General features: G+C 37.4%; 1 protein-coding gene across 1 annotated transcript in view; it reads right to left on the minus strand.

The window, feature by feature from the left end:
• Positions 1-22,333, minus strand: part of NFATC4 (nuclear factor of activated T cells 4) — a 2,196,128-nt gene that overhangs the window by 1,090,226 nt on the left and 1,083,569 nt on the right. The window contains exon 3 of the mRNA XM_044089135.1: positions 19,613-19,775. Within this exon, the coding sequence (XP_043945070.1) occupies positions 19,613-19,775 (163 nt within the window). The remainder of the gene's footprint in view (positions 1-19,612; positions 19,776-22,333) is intronic.

A 22,333-nucleotide genomic window follows, 5' to 3' on the forward strand; every position in this document is an offset into this window, starting at 1 on the left:
CTTCTTCATTCCACCACCAGGTCTCCTTGTCCTCCTTCCTCTTTCCAGATGTCACACCAAGCACCTTTCTAACCATCTCTCTTACTAGCTCTGCTGTAGTTACCCAGCTATTCGGTAACTCTTCACTGCCACCCAGTGCCTGTCTTAACTCTTCCCTGAACATTACCTCACAATTACCCTTTTTCAATTTCCACCATTTGATCCTTGGTGCTGCCCTCACACTCATCCTCCTCTTCATGATCACCAACGTCATCCTACAAACCATCATCCTATGCTGCCTAACTACACTTTCCCCTGCCACTACTTTACAGTCTCCAATCTCCTTCAGACTGGCCCTCCTACATAAGATATAATCCACCTGTGTGCATCTTCCTCCACTCTTGTATGTCACCCTATGCTCCTCCCTCTTGTTAAAATACATATTCATCGCAGCCATGTCCATCCTTTTCGCAAAATCCACTGCCATCTGACCTTCTGCATTCCTTTGCTTAACACCATGCCTACCCATCACTTCCTCATCCCCTCTGTTCCCTTCACCAACATGCCTATTTAAATCTGCTCCAATCACTAGTCTCTCACCCTTGGGTACAGTCATCACCACTTCATCCAACTCACTCCAAAATTTTTCTTTCTCATCCATCGCACACCCAACTTGTGGAGCATATGCACTAACAACATTCATCATTACACCATAAGTTTCCACCTTCATAAACATCACTCTATCTGACACTATTTTCACCTCCAAAACACTCTTAGCATACTGTTCCTTCAGGATCCTGCCTATGCCATTTCTCCTCCCATCCACACCATGATAAAAAAATTTGAACCCACTGCCGATACACCTAGCCTTGCTCCCCTTCCATCCGGTCTCTTGCACACCCAATATATCAACCTTCCTTCAGTCCATCATATCAGCTATCTCTCTCCCTATACCAGTCATACTGCCAACATTCAAAGTTCCGACCCTCAATACCACAGTCATAGCCTTTACCTGCTTTCAGCCATGCCTTCCGCCTCTTCTCTTCCTTCAGCCAACAGTAGCCCAATTTCCGCCAGCACCCTGTTGGCCAACAGTACTGGTGGTGGTCGTTGTTAACCCCGGCCTCAAGTTAAATGGATGATCTTTAAGTTCTTTTTTGAAACTAATGGACTGTGTAATACATCTTGTGTAGAGTGGGAGTTTGTTGCAGTTGTGAGATGCCGAATGTTTGCATAATACTTGACCGACAGTTTTATTGGGTTTGTATATCAGTAGAAGATGTTGGTCTGTGCTGTGGAGGGGGCAACAAGGGGAGTAGAAAGACACAAGATTAAAGAGGGAGGGGCAGGCTGGGGGTTTGGTGAGTTATGAAGTCAGTCATGTGGAGTTGGGAGAGTTGAAGTTGTTGGGAGAAATCAAACCACTGAAAGGTTTTAGTGCCACACAGTGGTGAGAGGTATGTGGAAGGTTTGCAGAAAAAATTGCGATTTTATTGTATGCCTGTTCAAGCTTAGTGATTAAGGAAGATTGAAGGTGTATAGGGACTGGGGCAGCATAGAGAAGGCTTGGACGTAGATATGCTTGAGTCAAGGAGAGTCTAGAGTCTGAAGTAAGGAATTTTTTTGTTCCTATGTAAAAGATATAGTTTTTTTTTTTTAGTGGATTGTTTAACATGGTGATCAAATTATAATTGACTGTCTATTATTATACCAAGTAGCTTTGTGTGGGATTCATGATTAATGATGATTTTATTTATTGAAGAGATGGTAAAGGTGGGTTTGAGATGCGCAAGTGATTCTGGGAGAAAGAGTAAAAGTTTAGTCTTTTTAGGATTTAAAATAAGCTGATTTTCAGTGAACCATCTCTCTACAGAGTGGAAAGAGGGTTGCGTAAGAGTGTGAAGTTGAGAGATATTTTCAAAGGAGGGGATGAGTGTAGAATCGGCTGCATACTGAATAAGAGTGGAGGGGCAGGCAAGGTGCATAGAGGTCATTAGTGAAGATGTTTAATAGAAGGGGTCCAAGGATGGAGCCCTGGGGAACACCTGTATGAATGGGTAAGAAGGGAGAGTAGGAGGAACGCCATCTGACAGATTGCAGTATGTTTGAGAGATAGATGAAGAACCATTCTACAGTGGAAGCTGAGAGACTGAGGTTGGCTAATTTGGTTAGGAGTTTGGAGTGGAATATTGTGTCAAAGGCTTTTGACAGGGCTAAGACAGACATGAGACAAGTTTATTGTTATCACAGGCTTCAGCTATGGTATTAGTGAGAGATAAGAGGGCTGTAGTTGTACTGTGGTTTGGATGGAAACCATGTCAGGTGTCAAAAGGTTTTCTTGAATGAGAAATTTGAGCAGTTGAGTGTGTACACATTTTTTGAGGATTTCTGATAGAGGAGAGAATGGCTATGAGTTTAAAGTTAGACAGATCAGTGAAGTTGCCTCCTTTATGTAGGGGTTGTGAAGATTGGGGGAAGGTGGGCGAAGGCTGCCAGCCTAGTCAAATAAAATTTGATACATAATTCTATCAATTGTACAAATAAATGTAAAATACAGGCTTGTGTTTTTATATAAAAGAAAACACTGTATAATGTGAACTTCAAGATTGTTGCAACATTGCCATCTGCTGTAAGGAAAACCAAGCCAAGCATTTCAAATGTGTCTTTTGAAGTTGAAAAGATCTTATAAATCTCTTTGATGGTTTATAAGTCGGCTCCAGTGAGTCTGGATGAAGGTTTCATGTCCATTGTTGTAAGGTTCATGTTAAGGGCCAGAATTTACATATGGAAGGTGCTTTATTGCTCTGGTTTCTGCTAGAGTGTATATGTGAAATGCCTTTTATTGTTGTAGTCTCCTGAGCAGGTGTTAGCTTGCTAAATAATGCAGTTTGTGGCCTGGGAACTCCAGACTAAGTATCATAATGATGTAATTTGGGAGGGCCTTAGAGAGCTGAGTTCCCAGACTAATGGTCTTGTTGAGAGGTTACACTTTACAATCAAGTCCATGCTACAGGCATTTGCAGACCAGTTTAAGAGGGAGTGGGACAAATATTTGCCCCATCTGTTGTTTGCTTACAGAGAGGTTTCCCAGGAATCCACACGTTTTTCACCCTTTGAGTTGCTGTATGGGCATAGGGTGAGGGGACCTCTAAATTTAACTTGAGATGAGTGGGAAGGTGAGTGTGAGTCTCACAAGGAATCTGTTGTGGCATATGTCCTGAACCTCCCAAATCCAAATAGGAGAGAAGGAGACCATATAGGCACCATTGAGATGTTTGAATTAAGATGGATACTGAGACTAAAAGCCCATGTTCCACCTGGGCTTAATACAGTGGTTAGCATTCGTCCTGTTCTCTCAGGATCCCTATGACATGATGGCTACATTATTTGTTTTCTCTACCCACTTATATTATACACCCTATATATATAGGTTGCCATATATTCTTTGAACTTACTCTGGCTCACCAGTTGTAGCTTTTCATACCATTTGCTAGTGTTTTTGATATCCTCAATTATGGTCCAGGCCTGCACATTGACGTGTTTTCATATCTTGAATTTTGGTAATCACTGTTCACTACACAATGAAATAGTATATATTTGCATGATATAGACTGTATGAGCTTATGCCAATATATAATATTTTTTGAGTATATATTGACATGCATTTGACATCATTTACTGCAGTAGTTTAATTACTAGATTAATATATGTTTCCGAGCAGTGTAACTAATATGGTTTGAAATGTGCAGTATGAAAATAGTTAAGCACATAGAATGTAAGTATGAATATATACTTTAAGTATTTTTTGCCATTATGATTTGATGTGATGCATCCTTAGCGTTCTTTTGAACTTTGATGGAATCGTTACACATTTTTATACCTGATGAATATTGTTAGCCTGTTGATGTTGGGCATTTGAAAATAGGGTTTTATTGTTCTATATATCTATTAGATAATCTTGAATATGTTCATAAATAGCGGAACATTCTTAACTCAAATTTAATATGGTCCATTTTCTCTTATGAAATAAGACTTTTATACTCAGCCAATATAACTTTTGGCTAATTATTATATTTTTAAAGGGCAAACACGTTATACTGCAGCCCGTAACATTACATCTGCGCATGTTAATTGATTTTAGTAGATGTTGTCTTTGATCCGTAGCGGGATACGGCATGAAATATCTTGTCATTTGGACCTATAAATGATGAATAGAGTAATAAAAATTTTTAAGAGTATGTTGTTTCTTGAGATATATATTATATGTCTTTATAGATGTGTTTTATAAATCTTGTTGATGAATGTTCTTGGAGCACAGTCTGGCAATTGAGTATACGTGCCTTAATATGGGCGCCAGAAATATTATGAATCTGTCTTTTTAAATTGTAGAATGATTATTGCTTTAATCATATGATTATTGGTTTGCTAATTGTTTAATTGATATTGATTTTTTGTATATAAGTAGTGAGATTTCTTTGTGCAATTTGTAACCTGATGAAGCGCACTTGTGTGTGCGTGAAAGCGCTCGTTCTACAATAAAAACGTTTTTACTTTTTCATGGTGGTTCCTTGCAGTTTTATTCGTCTTCAGTTTCCTTTTCGTGTTGTAAGGAACCTTTGAATGATCGGCATTTGCTTCCTGCTATTGGTTTTACTGTTTTTGTGCCTAGCCGACCATTACATGATGGATATGCCTAACATCGAATTAGACTACAATCCAACAGGTATTTCGGGAACCGATAGTTGGAACTGTTTGTTTTATCAAAAAGACAATCCGCTTTTGCATTTGGATGTTAAATGTGATGTCTCTGTAAACACTGCTAACAGTAATGAAAATCTGCATGACTTTTTTGGTCGGCTGAGAAACTTAGAGAATGATTTATATCGTTTGCATAGGCTTGTTTGGCAAAAGAGACATCTGCAAGCCTGTCTTCACTTTAAGGTTATCCCCCGTGGCATGCGGGTTCTGTGTATGCCGAGCTACGGGGATAGCCACCCGGAGCTACTACGAAAGTGGCAGCAGCTTAACATCGAGTTCGGTAACAAGTACATACATTTGTTACTGGACTATTTTGCACCCATCGAGGCGGAGCTCTTAACCAAGGTGGAGGAACAACATAAGTTTCTTACCATGAACTACCAAACAGAGTTTTGTACTTCTAAAATACACAATATGAATAAACAGCTAGCCCTTTATAGCAATAAATTAGAACAAATTAAACTCAAGAAGTTAAGACGCGACTACCAGGATTTTCAACTGGGTCGCATCTTTGTCTGGCCAAGAATCAATCAAAAAGAGGGATTTCAGACTGTCCATGCATCTGAAGCTTCACAGATAATGAGCAATGAATTTGATGCTTCGGCTGAATCATTGGCTGTCCGATCGATGGCTGATAGCCAAACAGGTGACATCATTGACCGGGAGTCCGGTCAATCTAACATTTCCTTACCTTGCAATCAACAGGGTCTGACTAACAATGATAATTTGGGTGCCAAACCCAAGGTCAACAACTCAAATAACATCTTTGTTGCACCCGTGCCTTTAAACTTCCCCCTTCCTTACAAGAGCGCAGTACGCACGCGCTCAGTAAGCCGGGGAAGAATGAAAAGAAAGATGTCAGGAGAAACGCCAGAACGGAGAAGGAAAGTAAGGAATTGAACTGCCTATTCTTTAACTTGACACCAAGGACTTTTTCAGCAGATGAACAATTTATCTTAAACAAAGGTCTATCGTTCATCCCCTCTAAAGGAAGTACATTGTCTGATACTCTTATAGGCCTACGCCTTTTTGCAAGAAAACTGTCGCTGAAGGTATTGTTTAAGGACAATCTATCTGACAATGTTGAGTTTTATTATAAAACTATACTTTGTAAAAGGAAAAGCTGTTTTATACCTCCAACACCGCAGCCTGTTGAATGTTTTATGCGTGCATGTGAACGTGAATTCTATTTGTATTATGAGCAGGAAAAACATAAAGGCATCTTTGTAAACCTGAACCATGCACAAAGGTGTTCCTTGGATAATCTCTGTCATGATGCGAGCTTGGTTTTTAAACCGGCTGATAAGGGAGGGGGGATTGTTGCATTAGATACTTGTTTTTATAAAGAACTAATGTATAACATGCTTAGCAACGATAAGGCATACAAAGTAATAGATAGATCTAAGATAGTATCCACCATTAACTATGTACATGATACAATTTATGATCTGCTCATGACTAGATCTATAGATAAAGCACTCTATGACTTTTTAATGATAGATTCCCCCCTGATTCCCTTAATCAAGGGGTTACCTAAGCTGCATAAAAATGAAGATCCTCCTCCATTACGACCAATAGTGTCAGGTGAACACTGGGTCACGGAGAATGCTTCCCTATATGTGCAATCTAAATTAGGGATCATGGTTAAGGTTGTTCCTACTATTTTAAAGAACTCTTATGAGCTCTTGGATAACCTAAAACAAGATCTAGTTAGAAACAACATCAATGGTGATACTCTATTAGTCACGTTGGACATCAAAAGTTTGTTCACTAGCATCCCTAATGACTATGGCCTTGATGCAGTAAGGTCTCATTTAGTTGAGCTTGGCACTATTGACAACAATGAGATAATGAACATCTGTTGTCTACTGGATCTGATCCTGAATAATAACATCTTTTTGTTTGACCACAAAGTCTATGCACAGACATGGGGAGTAGCAATGGGCACTCCCTGTGCCAATGCATATGCTAACTTAGTGGTCTATAGATGGGAGAAAGAGTATATATTTAATGACCCTAGGTTCACTAACGTCATCCTTTATAGACGCTTTGTAGATGACGTCCTGATGCTTTGGAATGGAGGTATAGATATGCTGAAGGAGTTCATTTGCTATATGAACTCCACTACTTCATTTTTCAGCTTTACATATGAATGTTCCCTAACAAGTGCCAATTTCTTGGATATCACTATTATTAAGGAAAATAATAACAGCCTAACTACCACTCTATATAGAAAATTATGTTGGAGGAATAGCATCCTTCATTATGACAGCTTACATCCACGTTATGTGTTCCGCAGTATTGTGAAAGGTCAGATGACTAGAATACTCAGAATATGTAGTAATGAGGTGGATGCCATGGAGTTAATAAAACACCAAAAGCAATATTTTATAGATAGAGGTTATCCGGCTGAATTAGTTAGTAGTGTAACGGATACTCTTTTTGGAATGTCAACACACACAACAAAGGTAGGCCATGTTCCCCATAGAAGAGAGAGTAGTAAGGGCATTGTATATGGGATTAAATACACCAATTAATTAGGATTATTAGAGGAAATTGGAAGATACTGCTTCTAGATCCTTTTCTCTCACAATTGGTTGGGAAGAAACCTATATTTAGGTTCAATAATTGCTTAAATATTAAAAGGCTACTTTGTAAAGAAAAACTAGATGTAGTTCCTATTGACATAAGAGCTAATTTTAAAACAGGCACCTATGCATGTGGTGGATGTTCGTCATGTAAATACATTAATAAGACCCAGTATTTCAACATCTCAGGTATTAATATGGATTTTAAACCCACTTTCTATGCTACATGTAATACACAGAATGTTATCTACCTTGCGACCTGCAATCAATGTGATGCATACTATGTAGGGATGACATCGCGTAGACTCAAGGATCGTATTTACAATCATGCCTACGATATAAAGAAGATTAATCTTACCAATGCCCTAGCCATGCATTGTTATGATAGATCCCAACATAGTTTTAGTTTCCTGGTTCTGCAGGTGATAAATCCAAATAGGAGAGAAGGAGACCATATAGGCACCATTGAGATGTTTGAATTAAGATGGATACTGAGACTAAAAGCCCATGTTCCACCTGGGCTTAATACAGTGGTTAGCATTCGTCCTGTTCTCTCAGGATCCCTATGACATGATGGCTACATTATTTGTTTTCTCTACCCACTTATATTATACACCCTATATATATATATAGGTTGCCATATATTCTTTGAACTTACTCTGGCTCACCACTTGTAGCTTTTCATACCATTTGCTAGTGTTTTTGATATCCTCAATTATGGTCCAGGCCTGCACATTGACGTGTTTTCATATCTTGAATTTTGGTAATCACTGTTCACTACACAATGAAATAGTATATATTTGCATGATATAGACTGTATGAGCTAATGGCAATATATAATACTTTTTGAGTATATATTGACATGCATTTGACATCATTTACTGCAGTAGTTTAATTACTAGATTAATATATGTTTCCGAGCAGTGTAACTAATATGGTTTGAAATGTGCAGTATGAAAATAGTTAAGCACATAGAATGTAAGTATGAATATATACTTTAAGTATTTTTTGCCATTATGTTTTGATGTGATGCATCCTTAGCGTTCTTTTGAACTTTGATGGAATCGTTACACATTTTTATACCTGATGAATATTGTTAGCCTGTTGATGTTGGGCATTTGAAAATAGGGTTTTATTGTTCTATATATCTATTAGATAATCTTGAATATGTTCACGCAAATAGCGGAACATTCTTAACTCAAATTTAATATGGTCCATTTTCTCTTATGAAATAAGACTTTTATACTCAGCCAATATAACTTTTGGCTAATTATTATATTTTTAAAGGGCAAACACGTTATACTGCAGCCCGTAACATTACATCTGCGCATGTTAATTGATGTTAGCAGATGTTGTCTTTGATCCGTAGCGGGATACGGCATGAAATATCTTGTCATTTGGATCTATAAATGATGAATAGAGTAATAAAAAATTTTTAAGAGTATGTTGTTTCTTGAGATATATATTATATGTCTTTATAGATGTGTTTTATAAATCTTGTTGATGAATGTTCTTGGAGCACAGTCTGGCAATTGAGTATACGTGCCTTAATATGGGCGCCAGAAATATTATGAATCTGTCTTTTTAAATTGTAGAATGATTATTGCTTTAATCATATGATTATTGGTTTGCTAATTGTTTAATTGATATTGATTTTTTGTATATAAGTAGTGAGATTTCTTTGTGCAATTTGTAACCTGATGAAGTGCACTTGTGTGTGCGTGAAAGCGCTCGTTCTACAATAAAAACGCTTTTACTTTTTCATGGTGGTTCCTTGCAGTTTTATTCGTAATTTGGGAGGGCCTTAGAGAGCTGAGTTCCCAGACTAATGGTCTTGTTGAGAGGTTACACTTTACAATCAAGTCCATGCTACAGGCATTTGCAGACCAGTTTAAGAGGGAGTGGGACAAATATTTGCCCCATCTGTTGTTTGCTTACAGAGAGGTTTCCCAGGAATCCACACGTTTTTCACCCTTTGAGTTGCTGTATGGGCATAGGGTGAGGGGACCTCTAAATTTAACTTGAGATGAGTGGGAAGGTGAGTGTGAGTCTCACAAGGAATCTGTTGTGGCATATGTCCTGAACCTCAGGACAAGGCTCATAGAATTCATGGGCCTGGCCCAGGAGTACCTGGCAGAAGCCCAACAGCAGATAAAGGTTTGGTATGACAAGAATGCTCAAGCTAGAGAGTATGCTGTGGGGCAGCAGGTAATGGTTCTCATTCCTGTCAGGCACAACAAGCTGCAAGCAGCTTGGGAGGGACCCTACAAGGTGGTAAGAAAGGTAAGTGATGTTAACTACATGGTGGAACTGCTAGGCAGAAGGCAGGGACACAAACTGTACCATGTTAACATGATGAAACCTCACCATGATAGGGAGGCTCTTGTGCCGAGCATTTGCAGTGAATTGCAGGAGTATTCTGAGGGAGATCTGGTGACTGATCTCCTCAGTGAGGCTTGGTCTGACAACTCAGTGGAAGTGGTAGCAACGTCCCAGCAGCTATCTCCCACCCAGGTCCAAATAAAGACATGATACATGAGCAAGCAAAGCAGAGAAGTGTTGCTGGAATTAAATTCATCCTCACGCCTTTGTGAGTACCTTCATCAGGTGGACCCTGTTTTTCACAAAATCTCACCAAGAAAACACTGACATATAGACTGTATTTTATATAGCATGTATCATGGACAAAAGTAGGTTAATAAAGAAAAAAGATAGCTGGATGCACAAGACCCAGGATAAAAAGTGCACAGTCGTGGTGGGGGCACTGGTGCCAGGACTGGAAAAAAATGACAGTGTAGAATCCTCAAGATACGGAAACATTCCTACAATGGGGTTAGGCCAGCCTCAAGGGGAGGATGCCCCCTCCTGCTGTAGAAGGAAGTAGCAGTCTACAAAAATCACAAAAACTGATAGGCCAGAAAAAGAGCCATACAGATGATAGAGTGGACTATTGAGGATAACAAAGAAATTATGTTTTGTTACTGTTATGCAAGAAGCCCAGCATTTCCAGACAGAAGATATACTAAAAGATTAAGAGAGAAATTAGAGGAAAGAAAAATACTTCCACAAGAAAACCTGTCAGGAGCTTCAAATGCAAATTTGTGTTCATTAATACAAGAGATTCATGAAAAACATTATATAGACCAGGAAACCTTGGGACATTTGGAAAAAAGCAACTGAGGAAGTGTGAATATATAAAGAACAAAATCTAGAGATTTTTGAAAAGTATAAAAAAAATATGGACACGGGAAAGAATAAGAGCTCTGATATGGTGCGATATTTATGCAAAGCAGAAAGTCAAATGAATCAATACAAAAAAGCAGCCACAAAGATATTCAAAGAGAAATACAGACAAAGGAATCTAGAAAAAGAAAATGTCACAATACAAAAAATAAGATCACAAAGAGGGAGGATCAGGGAACATCTGAAGAAGAAGTGTGGACATGGGAAAGGAGAAGAGATTTAATGCGGTATAATATCTATGCAAAGGATGAAGCAAAACTAAGCAATACAACACGAACAGCACCAAAGATACTCGAAGAGAAATACAGGCAAAGGCATCCAGCTATGGAAAATTTTACAAGACAAAAAATAAGAAAACAAAGAGGATTAGTACTGAAGAAGTTAAAGAAATAGAAAGTGAGGCTATACATTGTCTGTGAAGTGAAGGACTTAGTGTAGAAAATCTAACTTTGATAACATCACAGCAGGACCGAGCAATGGCTCCCCAAATTAAGGAGAAACCAGTGGAGCAGGAAACATCTGATCAGCTGCCATATGAAGTTACTTTGAAGGCTTCCACAGGAAACCAGTACAAAAGTTCAGTTGGTGCTGCACTGCAAGGGACAGAACAAGAAACAGCCAATGTTGTGGAGTGATAAGCTAGTGAGTTCCCATATGAAAGAGCAATGGATGACACAGGGTGAAACTGGAGAATTTGGCACAGGAGGATGTTGTGGAACTTTCTATAGAATGGCTGCAGGAAATGGAAAACAAAGAATTTATTTATTTAACATTTGTTTCCTGCAAAAGTCCAAATAGGACAGAAGCCCATTTTCAGGCCTGGGAAGAAACACTTCAGATACATGTCTTTGGGATTTGCAAGGAAATCAGAGCACCCGGAAGAAACTCACACGAATGCAGGGTGGACATGCAGACTTCACATTGAAGGCACTTCAGACAAGAATCGAACCGGAGAACCTCTTGCTGTGAAGCGAAGATGTTAACCCTGCACCAGTGTGCCATCCAAAATGTGCCCTCAGTTTAGAAGAACGTGATCTAAGAGAAGAGTTGCTTGATTAATAGAAACGGCTGACATATTAAGATCAATGAAAGAAATAGACTACAGAAAGTCAGTAAAAACAAAAAAGATAGAAGTTTGATAAAACTAATGTACACATTAATTAGAACTGTTCATAGAGATCCATGTGATATAACAGAAGTAAATAGGATATTTTACTGTGCAGCTAAATTAATAACAGATAAAGTCTTACCACCAAAACACAAGGCAGTAAGGGAAAGGAAGGGGAGAAATCAAATACCATCATGGAAGTATCGAATACAGAAAACTATAAAGTAATTAAGACAAGAAGTATCACTGTTAGAAGAATATAGAAGAGGGAACAGATCAACAAAAATAGAAAGACAGACGATAAAAGCAATGCACAGTATCAGAACAGATCAGGATCTATCATACACTATCTCAAATAATAAGCTAACAATATCGGCACTGGCAGAAAAACTTAGAAGATATGTAAATAAATATAAAGGAAAAGTACAAAATACATTTTTTATTGAGAATTGGGAAATAAGACAAAAGGAATTGAAACACCACTAAAAAAGAAGAATTAGATACATTTTGGAGACGGATTTATGAAGATCCTGTGGAACATAAAGATGTTAACTGGACAGAAGAAGTAAAAGAAAGAATAAGAAGTTTAAAGGTACAGGATATGAAATGAGATGAAGCAACAGCCAGAGAGATTGAAACAGAGTTAAGAAAAACCTCTAACTGGAAAAACCCAGGCCCAGATACAGTACCTAACATCTGGCTAAAAGTATTAATATCTTTACATGAAGATTTAGCCATGAGTAAGAACTATTTATATGCATACCCTGAACAGGCAGCCTTGTTCATAACAGGAAAAACAATGCTCCTATTTAAGTGCGAACCTGCAAGCTATCCTAAGAACTATAGACCAGTAACCTGCCTACCAATGACGTATAAACTATGCATTGGAATTAATGCTGACAGAGTTTATAGCCATTTAGAAAACTCAGTCATGGCAATATAACAAAATGGTAACCAAAGAAAGCAATATGGAACAAAGGATCATTTGTTGTTAAATAAAGTCAGAATGGAGAACTGAAAAAAGGGGAAGAATCTAAGTATGCCATGGGCAGACTCCAAAAAAGCATTTGACAGCATCCTATATTCATGGATAAAAGAGTACTTAAAATGTATAAGATACACCCTACACTGATTGATTACATTAAAGCGACCCTGAAACAATGGAAATCTACTTTGCAGTTAAGCCATGGTAAAGGGCAAATTATTATTCCAGGGATAAAAATTCAAAGGTGGATATTCCAGGGTGACCCTTTGTCACCCCTGCTCTTTTGCCTCCCCTTAACCCATTAAGCCGTCTACTTAACAGATTAGGTCATGGAAACAATTTGCCTCCCAGAAAACAACAAGGTATAAGTACTTCTCATCTTCTTTTTGTGGATGATTTAAAACTGTATACTTCATCAGATGAGGAACTGAAAGCACAACTACAAGTGATCAAAACTTTTTCAGATGATATAAGAATGTCATTTAGTCTTGATAAATGTATAAAAGCAACCTTTAAAGTAGGAAAGCTACAACACCAAGAAAACATCGTTTTGGGAAAGGAATGTGATATAAAAGAACCTGAGCAAGAGGGAGTCTATAAATATTTGGGAACTGATGAATGATGAACAATAAAACAGGAAAAAATGAAATAGAACTTAGTAAGGAATATTTTAGAAGGCTAAACTACTGAAAACAGCATTGACATCTGGGAACAAAGTCCAAGCTATAAACCAATTTGCTCTTCCTGTTCTAACTCACCATTTTGGAGTGACTGACTGTCCCCAAAAGGTGTTGGATCGGTTGGACAGAAAACAAGAAGGATGCTTCATGCTCATCAGATGATTTATAAAATATAGTGCATACCAGGACTATACATTCCATGTTCTGAAGGTGGGATGTTCCTCCTCAAAATTGACTGCATGCATAGATATGCAGTTGTGGGACTGCATATATACCTGCTGATCTGATAAGACCCAAATGTGAAAGGTCTGAAACATGAGGAGAATAAGTCTAAGATGACTTTTCTTCTTACTTTAGCAGAAGCATATCGGTGTCAAGCGGGAATGGAAATCAAACCAGACGTAGATAAAAAATCGGGCAGCAAGTGAATGTGCCAGAAAACAAAAAAAAGATTATGAGCTGAAGAATCAGATGACAAGACAAGAAATGTGGAAAATGTATAAATACAGTTGCAAGTATAGAAAACTCTTGTAACAACCTCGTGTTAATCAGGATCAAATGCAGGAATGGTTAAGGAGAGGTGAATTTAAATCAAAAGATGAAAGGTTAATATTGGGGGCCCAAGATAGTGGACTACATACACGTTGGTTTACAAAGTCCATTGAATATGTGGGAGTAACAGACAAATGCAGGTTTTGTAAAACAGAATTGGAAACAGTTGAACACCTTGTTGCTGGTTGTGACATACTAATGGCAGAAGGACTGTACACTGAAAGGCATAATAATGTGGCAAGACTGTTGCACTGGGGATTGTGCAAACATTATAATAATAAAGTAGCTGAAACACACTGGAAACATGAGCCTCAAAGCATTATAGAAAATGATGAAGTTTATATCACATGGGATCACCCATTAACAACAGTTCAAAAAATAGATGCAAGAAAACCAGATATAGTGGTCCATGAAAAGAAGACAAAAGTAGCATTGATCATGAAATCACTACACCCAGTGACTTCAGTGTCTTATGTACAGAGCATTGATCACTACACCCAGTGACTTCAGTGTCTTATGTACAGAGAGACACAATGTCATAAAATAACAAGATTTGCACATAGAAATGAGGGCACTGTGGAAGAAGGATACCCAGACAGTTCCAATAGTAGTAGGATCAACAGGTCTTATAAAAAATAATTTACAATCGTATTTAGATATGTTACCGATACATGCAACTCCATACGAATTACAGAAGGAGTCATTACTGGGCACATTGCGGGTGCTGTGAAGAGCACTACTGGCTGACAACAAAGATTGAAACAATACTAATTTCATGAACTTTAATCGTACTTTGACTTAGTAATGGGGTCCATTCCCATCATGGTATAAGAATCCCAAAAGACATGGAGAAATTAAAATAGCCATATCCTATTACAAAATAGTTTGCATTCTCAACCTTACTGAACATGTTTGTCAAAGTCATAACCCAATGACGTTTGAATTCTCGGCATTACTGAAGATGGGTTGATAGATTAGTACCAGGCTATTTGCTTGTGTGGGCCATTTTCAGCTTAGACAATTACCCCTTGTGAGAATCCAACCCTGCACCTTGTGTTTGTAAGGTAAGCACCTTACCCAGTATGCCAACGTGTAATTGCAGACAGGCTAAATCGATTAGTGGTAGGTGCTCTGCACTCCATGTACCTGCTTACCTACATTACAAAGACTTTGGGAAAGGAAATGCTACAACGCCAAGAAGCAGCCTGCCTGCATCCTCATATAAAAGTCTTTTGGCTTTTCCCAGTTAGGGCTCGCCATAATGGAACTCCGGTCTGCTCATGATTGGCAGTGGATTTTTATGGTGCCGAGTTGCCAGCCTGATGCCAGCATTCAAAGAAGGCACACCCATTCATGCTCGCACCTACATGCATGTCTTTAGCGTCGACTGCGGGGAGGACATGCAGACTCTACACAGAAGGCGCTGCAGCCGACAATCGAATGGGAGAACCTCTTGCTGTGAGGCGACAACGCTAACCGCTGCACCACCGCGGCTTCCTGCATCCTGATATGATAAGATTAATTACAACTTCTTAAGCATTCCCCATTAACTGCCCAGTACCCACTATACAACATAACCGGGTAAAAGGGTTAGGGGTAATGATCTTTAAAAAATAACTAAGGGGAGTGGACAGACAACACATAGGGTGGGCAAAATAAATGAATATACATATATATATATATATATATATATATATATATATATATATATATATATATTTTTTTTTTTTTTGGCTTGCTATCAATGACGTAATTATTTAGTTAACTACTAGGTAGGAATACTGAAGAAATAAGCAGTTCTGACAAGATACTACGTCTGGCTGAAACACACATAAATGAGCTAAACAGAGTTGTTTGTACAAAACACTTGCAACCCATTACGTGCAGAAAAACACAAAACCTGAGTTATATTGTATTTTGCACAAAGGAAAATTTATTAAATTAGAACAAACATTCTTTAACATGCTTCCCTGCACCTAGCATACAGGAAAGCTTCTCTACCAACCCTCTTTAATTATCTGTTCTCACACCAAGGTTGCTCTGTGTCACACAAAGAGAAATCCAACATAATTAAAAATGGTCAAGATCTCACAGTGGACAGAAAATTCTTGGCCTACACACACGTTGCTGTAGTAAGTAAAAAGAAAAAAGAGTGTACGTTGAGAATAAACATTGAGAATAAAGACCGTTAAGTAAGCATACTTAAGCAAAGAGAAAAATAAATCATTTACCATCAGTCTGAGGGAAACAGATTGTGGCAGATAGCTGTGTTAGTTGGGAATAGAAGTATTAAATAATGATAGCAGGTAAGATTTTTTTTATGTCACTGTTAGAATCCTCTGCTTTTTTGTGAACTATTTTGAACTAACACTGTCTCATGACTCACAAGGCTATTGTAATTAAGGAAAAGGTGGTTATAGCTTGTGAGGGCTGCATTGAGCATAATTTCCTGAATTCCAGTTTGTCCTTTAATAAATAAAGATTTATGCAAAGAATCCTTGATCAGTCCACTAGCATTGAGACATTATTTTAGGTCTCTGGGTGCATACATCTTGGGTCCAAGTCAGTCTGTGCAGCTGCACATAACATTGGGGGACAGACCATCTAATGAAACCGAGGGTCCTATGTTAAACATTGGAAATATCCTGTACTACTGCAGCTGTGACTTCACCTGTAAATACACAATCAGGGTAAAGGGGGTACAGAATATGTGGGTCGTTCCCCCCCTAATCATTCTCCTTTATGGTATTCAGGATGGCAATGCATTCATTCCCTACTTTTGAGGACCCCATGGATTGAAAGGAATTGATTAATTCATCTGTTCGCTAGAAAATACTGCGACATAAACAAAAAGTACAGGCTGGTCGTCATCAGCCAGAAAGTATTCATCACTGCCATTTTGGGACTGAGAAACATTAATGCAATCAGATGTCAAACTACCAAAGGTTTACCTAAATATTTGTCTGTAACACACCGTCAAAACCAGTCCTGTATCAGGGTATCACAACTCACCTTACTTGTATATTGTTTATTTAAAAAAGTTGTAACTGTAAAAGGAATATTAGTGGTGAACCAAGTGAGTAGCTTAGTAATTAAAAGATAAAAACAATCCCATCCTTTTGTATGCTATCGCTAAACTGAAGCAGTTTAAAAAGCACCACCTTTAACATGGCGAACTATAGAATTAATAAACATGTGCCCACTTCTAAAACACTTGATCTCAGTGTACGGGACCACTTACACTGAGAACAGGTGTTTGGGAATGTGTCCCCATAGCACGCTAGTTTAAAGACAGGCCTTACACCAAAGTAAGTCGCTTACACTGACAGAATATGTCAGAATCAGAGCAGGCATACACTCCAAAATCTGGCCTGTTATAACTACAGAAAATGATATCAATTTTAATTTTACTGGATTTTACAGTATCCCATTCACATAAACGATAGGACTTCTTAAATATTCTGAAGAACATATGAGTCAAAAATAATACGATCCTGCTGAGCTGTTTTCACTATGCTATGAGTGATTGGTTGAACTACTGTATATATAATAAATATGTACATTACTAGATAACTTTGTGTATATGTATAACCTAGAGTAAACTGTAAAAAACACTGTTAGAGCCAGTAAAAGAAATCTTTAATGCAATATTAGCTTTTCTTTGCTCTACGTTCTTCCACCTGGATATCATATTTTCCTATTAAGTGTAGCCATGATTCAATTTGTTTTAAATTATGAGAAGAGGAATTAAAATTAAATACTAACCAATGTTTTTGCAGGTGTCTAATTGGAAATTCACAACTTTAAGTGAAATCAAAGAAGAGGAAACAAGAAGCCAGATTATTCTAAAGGACAACAGCAGGACCAGTCATGCTGTTATAAAGGACTTTTGCAACACTGTTTACTCTTGTTTCAAAAATCATATCCCAAACATTCACAAATACACAAAGAAATGTAAAGGTAAACCACTGTGATCCACTGTGGAATGAACAATGTAATCACACTAAATAACAGAAAAAGTACCACCTGGCTTTCAGTGCAAAAAAAAAAAAAAATCTCAGAATAAATGTTGGATAAGCACAATTCCAAAGATGCTCACAAGTTTTTGCCCCGACTACAAAATTAACGTAATCAATAGGGTAGAAGGAAGAAGCAAGGCATTATACAATTGTGCTAGCAAACTCACTGTAAGAAATGAAAGATGCCGCATCCCAATGAGAAACAACAAATATTTCTGTAAAATTTAATATTTTGGCAGACAACTTTCATAGCAGTTTAAAATACCAAGAATGTACATGATATTCCTGTAAATACAGGAAACATTACAAAACACATTGCAGAAAATATGAGAGTGACAGCCCGAAACAAAAAAAATACTAGTTTTATGGACTCTAAAACAATTCCTGGCCCTGGGACATTCCTACAGAACGCCAGGAGCCCCCTTGTTAAACTATTACAGATATTTTTTTTTACTAAACATTTAAAAAAGGGATAAATGTTGGAATTTGTGGAAAAAAACTGACGTGGTGCCAGTTCACAAAGTGGGGAATTACCTCAGACCTTAACAAATACAAGACTCTAAAACTGCTACTCAAAGTCTCCAAAGCTGTGGTGAAAGCAATAATGGAGTTAACAGTAAGGTAAACTTGGGGTTTGTCTTTCCCTGACCTTCACTGGTAAGTGTTTGTTAGAAGTACTTACATTAGACAAAGCATTTACAGTACACACAGACAGCTGAAAATTGAATAAATTCAGTGTAAGTGGTTATACAACTCAGTGGGTGAAACTGTGATTAATAGAACACAAGACCAAATGGAAGATGTTTTATTTGTCCTTGCTTCTTTGAGCAATAGGGGTGCTACCCTTCTCTTGGGATCTTTAGTTCTGACCTCAGGTTATGAAGAAAATCTGGATTTTTAAGCATGGGTATGACTGTTAATTTAGCGATATAATTATATCATTCAAAGATGTGAGACTGTTACAAGAGTAATATGGCTTACCCTTGGCATGTTTACAGCAGATTCTCTTTATTATTAAAAATACAGCATAGCTAGAGTAGAAAATGCATTGAATATGATCACAGGACAGAGGGATAGCCCCCTCAAAAGTGACTACTAGATAAGACACTAGTGAACAAAAAACTTAACTTTGGCGAGTGTGTCCAGCATGTTCAAAAAAGCTTATGGACTTGCCTATGTGAAAAAAAAAGCTGTGCTCTGCTAAGCAGGGAAAGTATCCTCACTTTATAATCCTCATTAATTCACTTCATCATAAAACATAATGGTACTCTTTAGCTTTAAAACTAATTGGGTAATCCAGTTAGAAAAAATCCCAAATCCCAATATTCTTAAAAAGAGAAACCTTTAAGTTAGAATACAAGAAGCTGTTCCTATGCCCACTAGCATATATATTCTCAAGGTATGATCTCTTGTCTTGATTTCAAGGAAGTGACAGAATCCATTTTATTTGAAAGTCTGGGTCTTCAGAAAAAAATTTTTAGAAAAGATTTCCTCAAAAGAGGTTAAAATAAGTTGTTAACTAATCACTTCTAAAGTTCACAAAAATAAAACTGAATATAACTTTAATAACTAAACTAATACAAAAACATAGGCTGCCATTTTCATATGCATATCTTTTCAGCATATATATATATATATATATATATATATATATATATATATATATATATATATATATATTTACTCCAGTAGCTACCTACCTTAACGACAGGGTGTCCTCCAGGAGATGCCTTCACAGCCCCCCGACTTCCCTCTGTCTCATAGTGTGCCCTATGATGGGTCCGTGGCTGAACTTCTATTTTCAGTTCATAGTGTTCGTACTGACTGGGCAGAGGCCAGTCTAGTGGAGGGAGAGCAGAAGTTCTGTGGACAAAAAAAAGTAACACAAGTTATGTTGTTAGGTCCCTCACATGGTTAAAACTTTATTTAGAGTGTACTTTATGGCTCACATTTTGCATTAATAAATATTCTAGCTATTCCTTTACAGTGTGCTTTTCTTATGTTGGCATATTCAGCGATGGTAAACTGTCATCACAGGAATGGCCAGCAAACAATTGTTGTTTCAAGCATTTTGCACTATGCACCAGGTCTCAAGACGCTGTCCAGTTCGATTCTCAGCTAGAGCGTCTTCTGTGTGGAGACATGCGTGAATGGGCGTACCTTCATTGAAGGTTGTGCATCTGGCCTGGCAAGCCGGTATGTAAAAATCAACTGTCAATCATTAGCAGACTGGAGTTCCGCTGTGGCGACCCCTAACCAGGAAAAGCAGAAACACACACACACACCATGACTCAGTATGATGCGGCATTTTGCACAATGCACCAGGACTCAAGATGATGCAGAAACCCTTCTTTCAAGCATTTTGCACTATGCACCAGGACTCAAGATGATGCAGAATTTTGCACAATGCACCAGAACTCACTATCATCCAGAAACCCTTCTTTCAAGCATTTTGCACTATGAAACAAGATTCAATATGATACAAAACCCCCACTCCCAGTTTTGATTCAGTTGAGCAATGGAATCATAAGAACTCAGTTCATTTTATAAATATGCCATTCCAGTTATTTCTGTGAATCATACTAAATTCTTGCATATTGTACAAGTCTGACATAAGTTAACATTATGATTCAATGACAGATCTACAGACAGAGAGTGCATGTAGGTTCTCTTTGCGTTTGGATTGTTCAGTTACTTTTAGTTTTGGTAATCAGGGAGTCTGTGTCCACATGCGGACATTGACTTTGACATTACTACCAGCCCACTGATCAGTTATGACCACAAAACTTCCAAGGCATCTTTTTATTTCTGTTAACTTCCATTGCCCTGTGCAGTCACAGACTTGTGTAGCTGTTATCACACTCACTAGCCATGTGTCTCCCAGTTATCTGATACAATAATATATGCCAGCAAAACATGGCTCTGGTGACATTGTGTCACACTCCTACAAGTTGTCTTACTAAACCTTATGTCTTTTTGAAATACTCTTAACACTCTGAAAAGGGTCACATACATATTAATACGACAGATAATTTAACCGTTATGTACAGAGGATTTGCTTTTTTTATATTTAACAGTCTCTAATTATCTATATCAGCAATCAACATCTTTTCCTGAAGCCAGAAGGACCTTCAACTAGAAAGTAATTCCTTGTGAAATGGACAGAATTCTGTTACTGAACAGATGCTTGGTCTATGGACTCATCTTCCTGCCCATTTCCATTGTTACTGGACCTGTGTATGTCGCTTCTGTTAGGCTGCCATGTCTTATCATTTGGCCTGTGTCTGTATTTTCCCACTTGCCTTTAAAGTAGCCACCTTTAATAAATTTAATAAATAAATAAACTGACATAGAATGTCATACTTTCAACCTCGCTCCTTGACGCACAGACATTCCATAAACTATTGCAAAATAAATAAATAGCGGAATAAATAATAATTATTCTTATAAAAATGTATATCGACCCTTTGAAACTACAATCCTTCAAAAACAAATGCTGCGACTAATTTAAAGAGAAAATCTTTAGGTTTACATAAGGTTGATTTCAATCCTCTTTAGAGCACTTGCTAAAAATTTATGGTTGACTATGCTGGTGACTCTCCTTTGGAAATATTCCAATGTTCAATGCATTCTTTCATCAGGAAATCACACACAACGAGCCAGCACAAGGTGGATGGCAAGCAGAAAAATATCTTTTATTGTGGCAAAATAAAATAAAGCCATGGAGGCGTCTTTTGCCCCAATTTATGCAGACCTCTTCATGGGTTTTTTTGAGCAAATATATATATATATATATATATATATATATATATATATATATATATATATATACAATACAATACTTGTAATAACAAATATTTGGCTGAATTGGATATTTGGAGGAGATATCTAGATGATTGTTGGATGGTGTGGCGGGGCGATTTTCTTTTGGCTCAGGAGTTTGTCAAATATCTTTTTTTTCAAAACAGGTTTATTGTTTTAACATATAAGAGAAATATCATAACAATTTTATACAAGTAATTAAAAATAGATATTATTATAATATTCAGCAAAACAACTAAAGTATTTACAAAGACATCCACTACAATCAGATCAATTAATTAAACTAAAATACCATGCTATTGAAATTAGAATTTTTTTAACAAATTTTGTAAATTATCCCATACAATATAATAAGATGTTTTTCTAGTTGTTCTTGACCTAATTGCGTTTATTTCCATATGGCACACTATATTCATAACATTTTTAAATTCATTGAACGAAGGAGGTGTATCTGAAATCCAATTTCTGGTTATTATTTTCCTAGCCACTGCTAGAATAGACCATAACAAGGGAAGCTTAACCTTTTTAACACTTTGAGGTACAGGTGTGTTGAATAATATAAGAGATTTAGAAATAACGAAATTATCTGTAAAAAGAGC

Source organism: Protopterus annectens, chromosome 12.part0 (genome assembly GCF_019279795.1).
Source record: "Protopterus annectens isolate FY-2018-M chromosome 12.part0, PAN1.0, whole genome shotgun sequence".
Classification (NCBI taxonomy): domain Eukaryota; kingdom Metazoa; phylum Chordata; order Ceratodontiformes; family Protopteridae; genus Protopterus; species Protopterus annectens.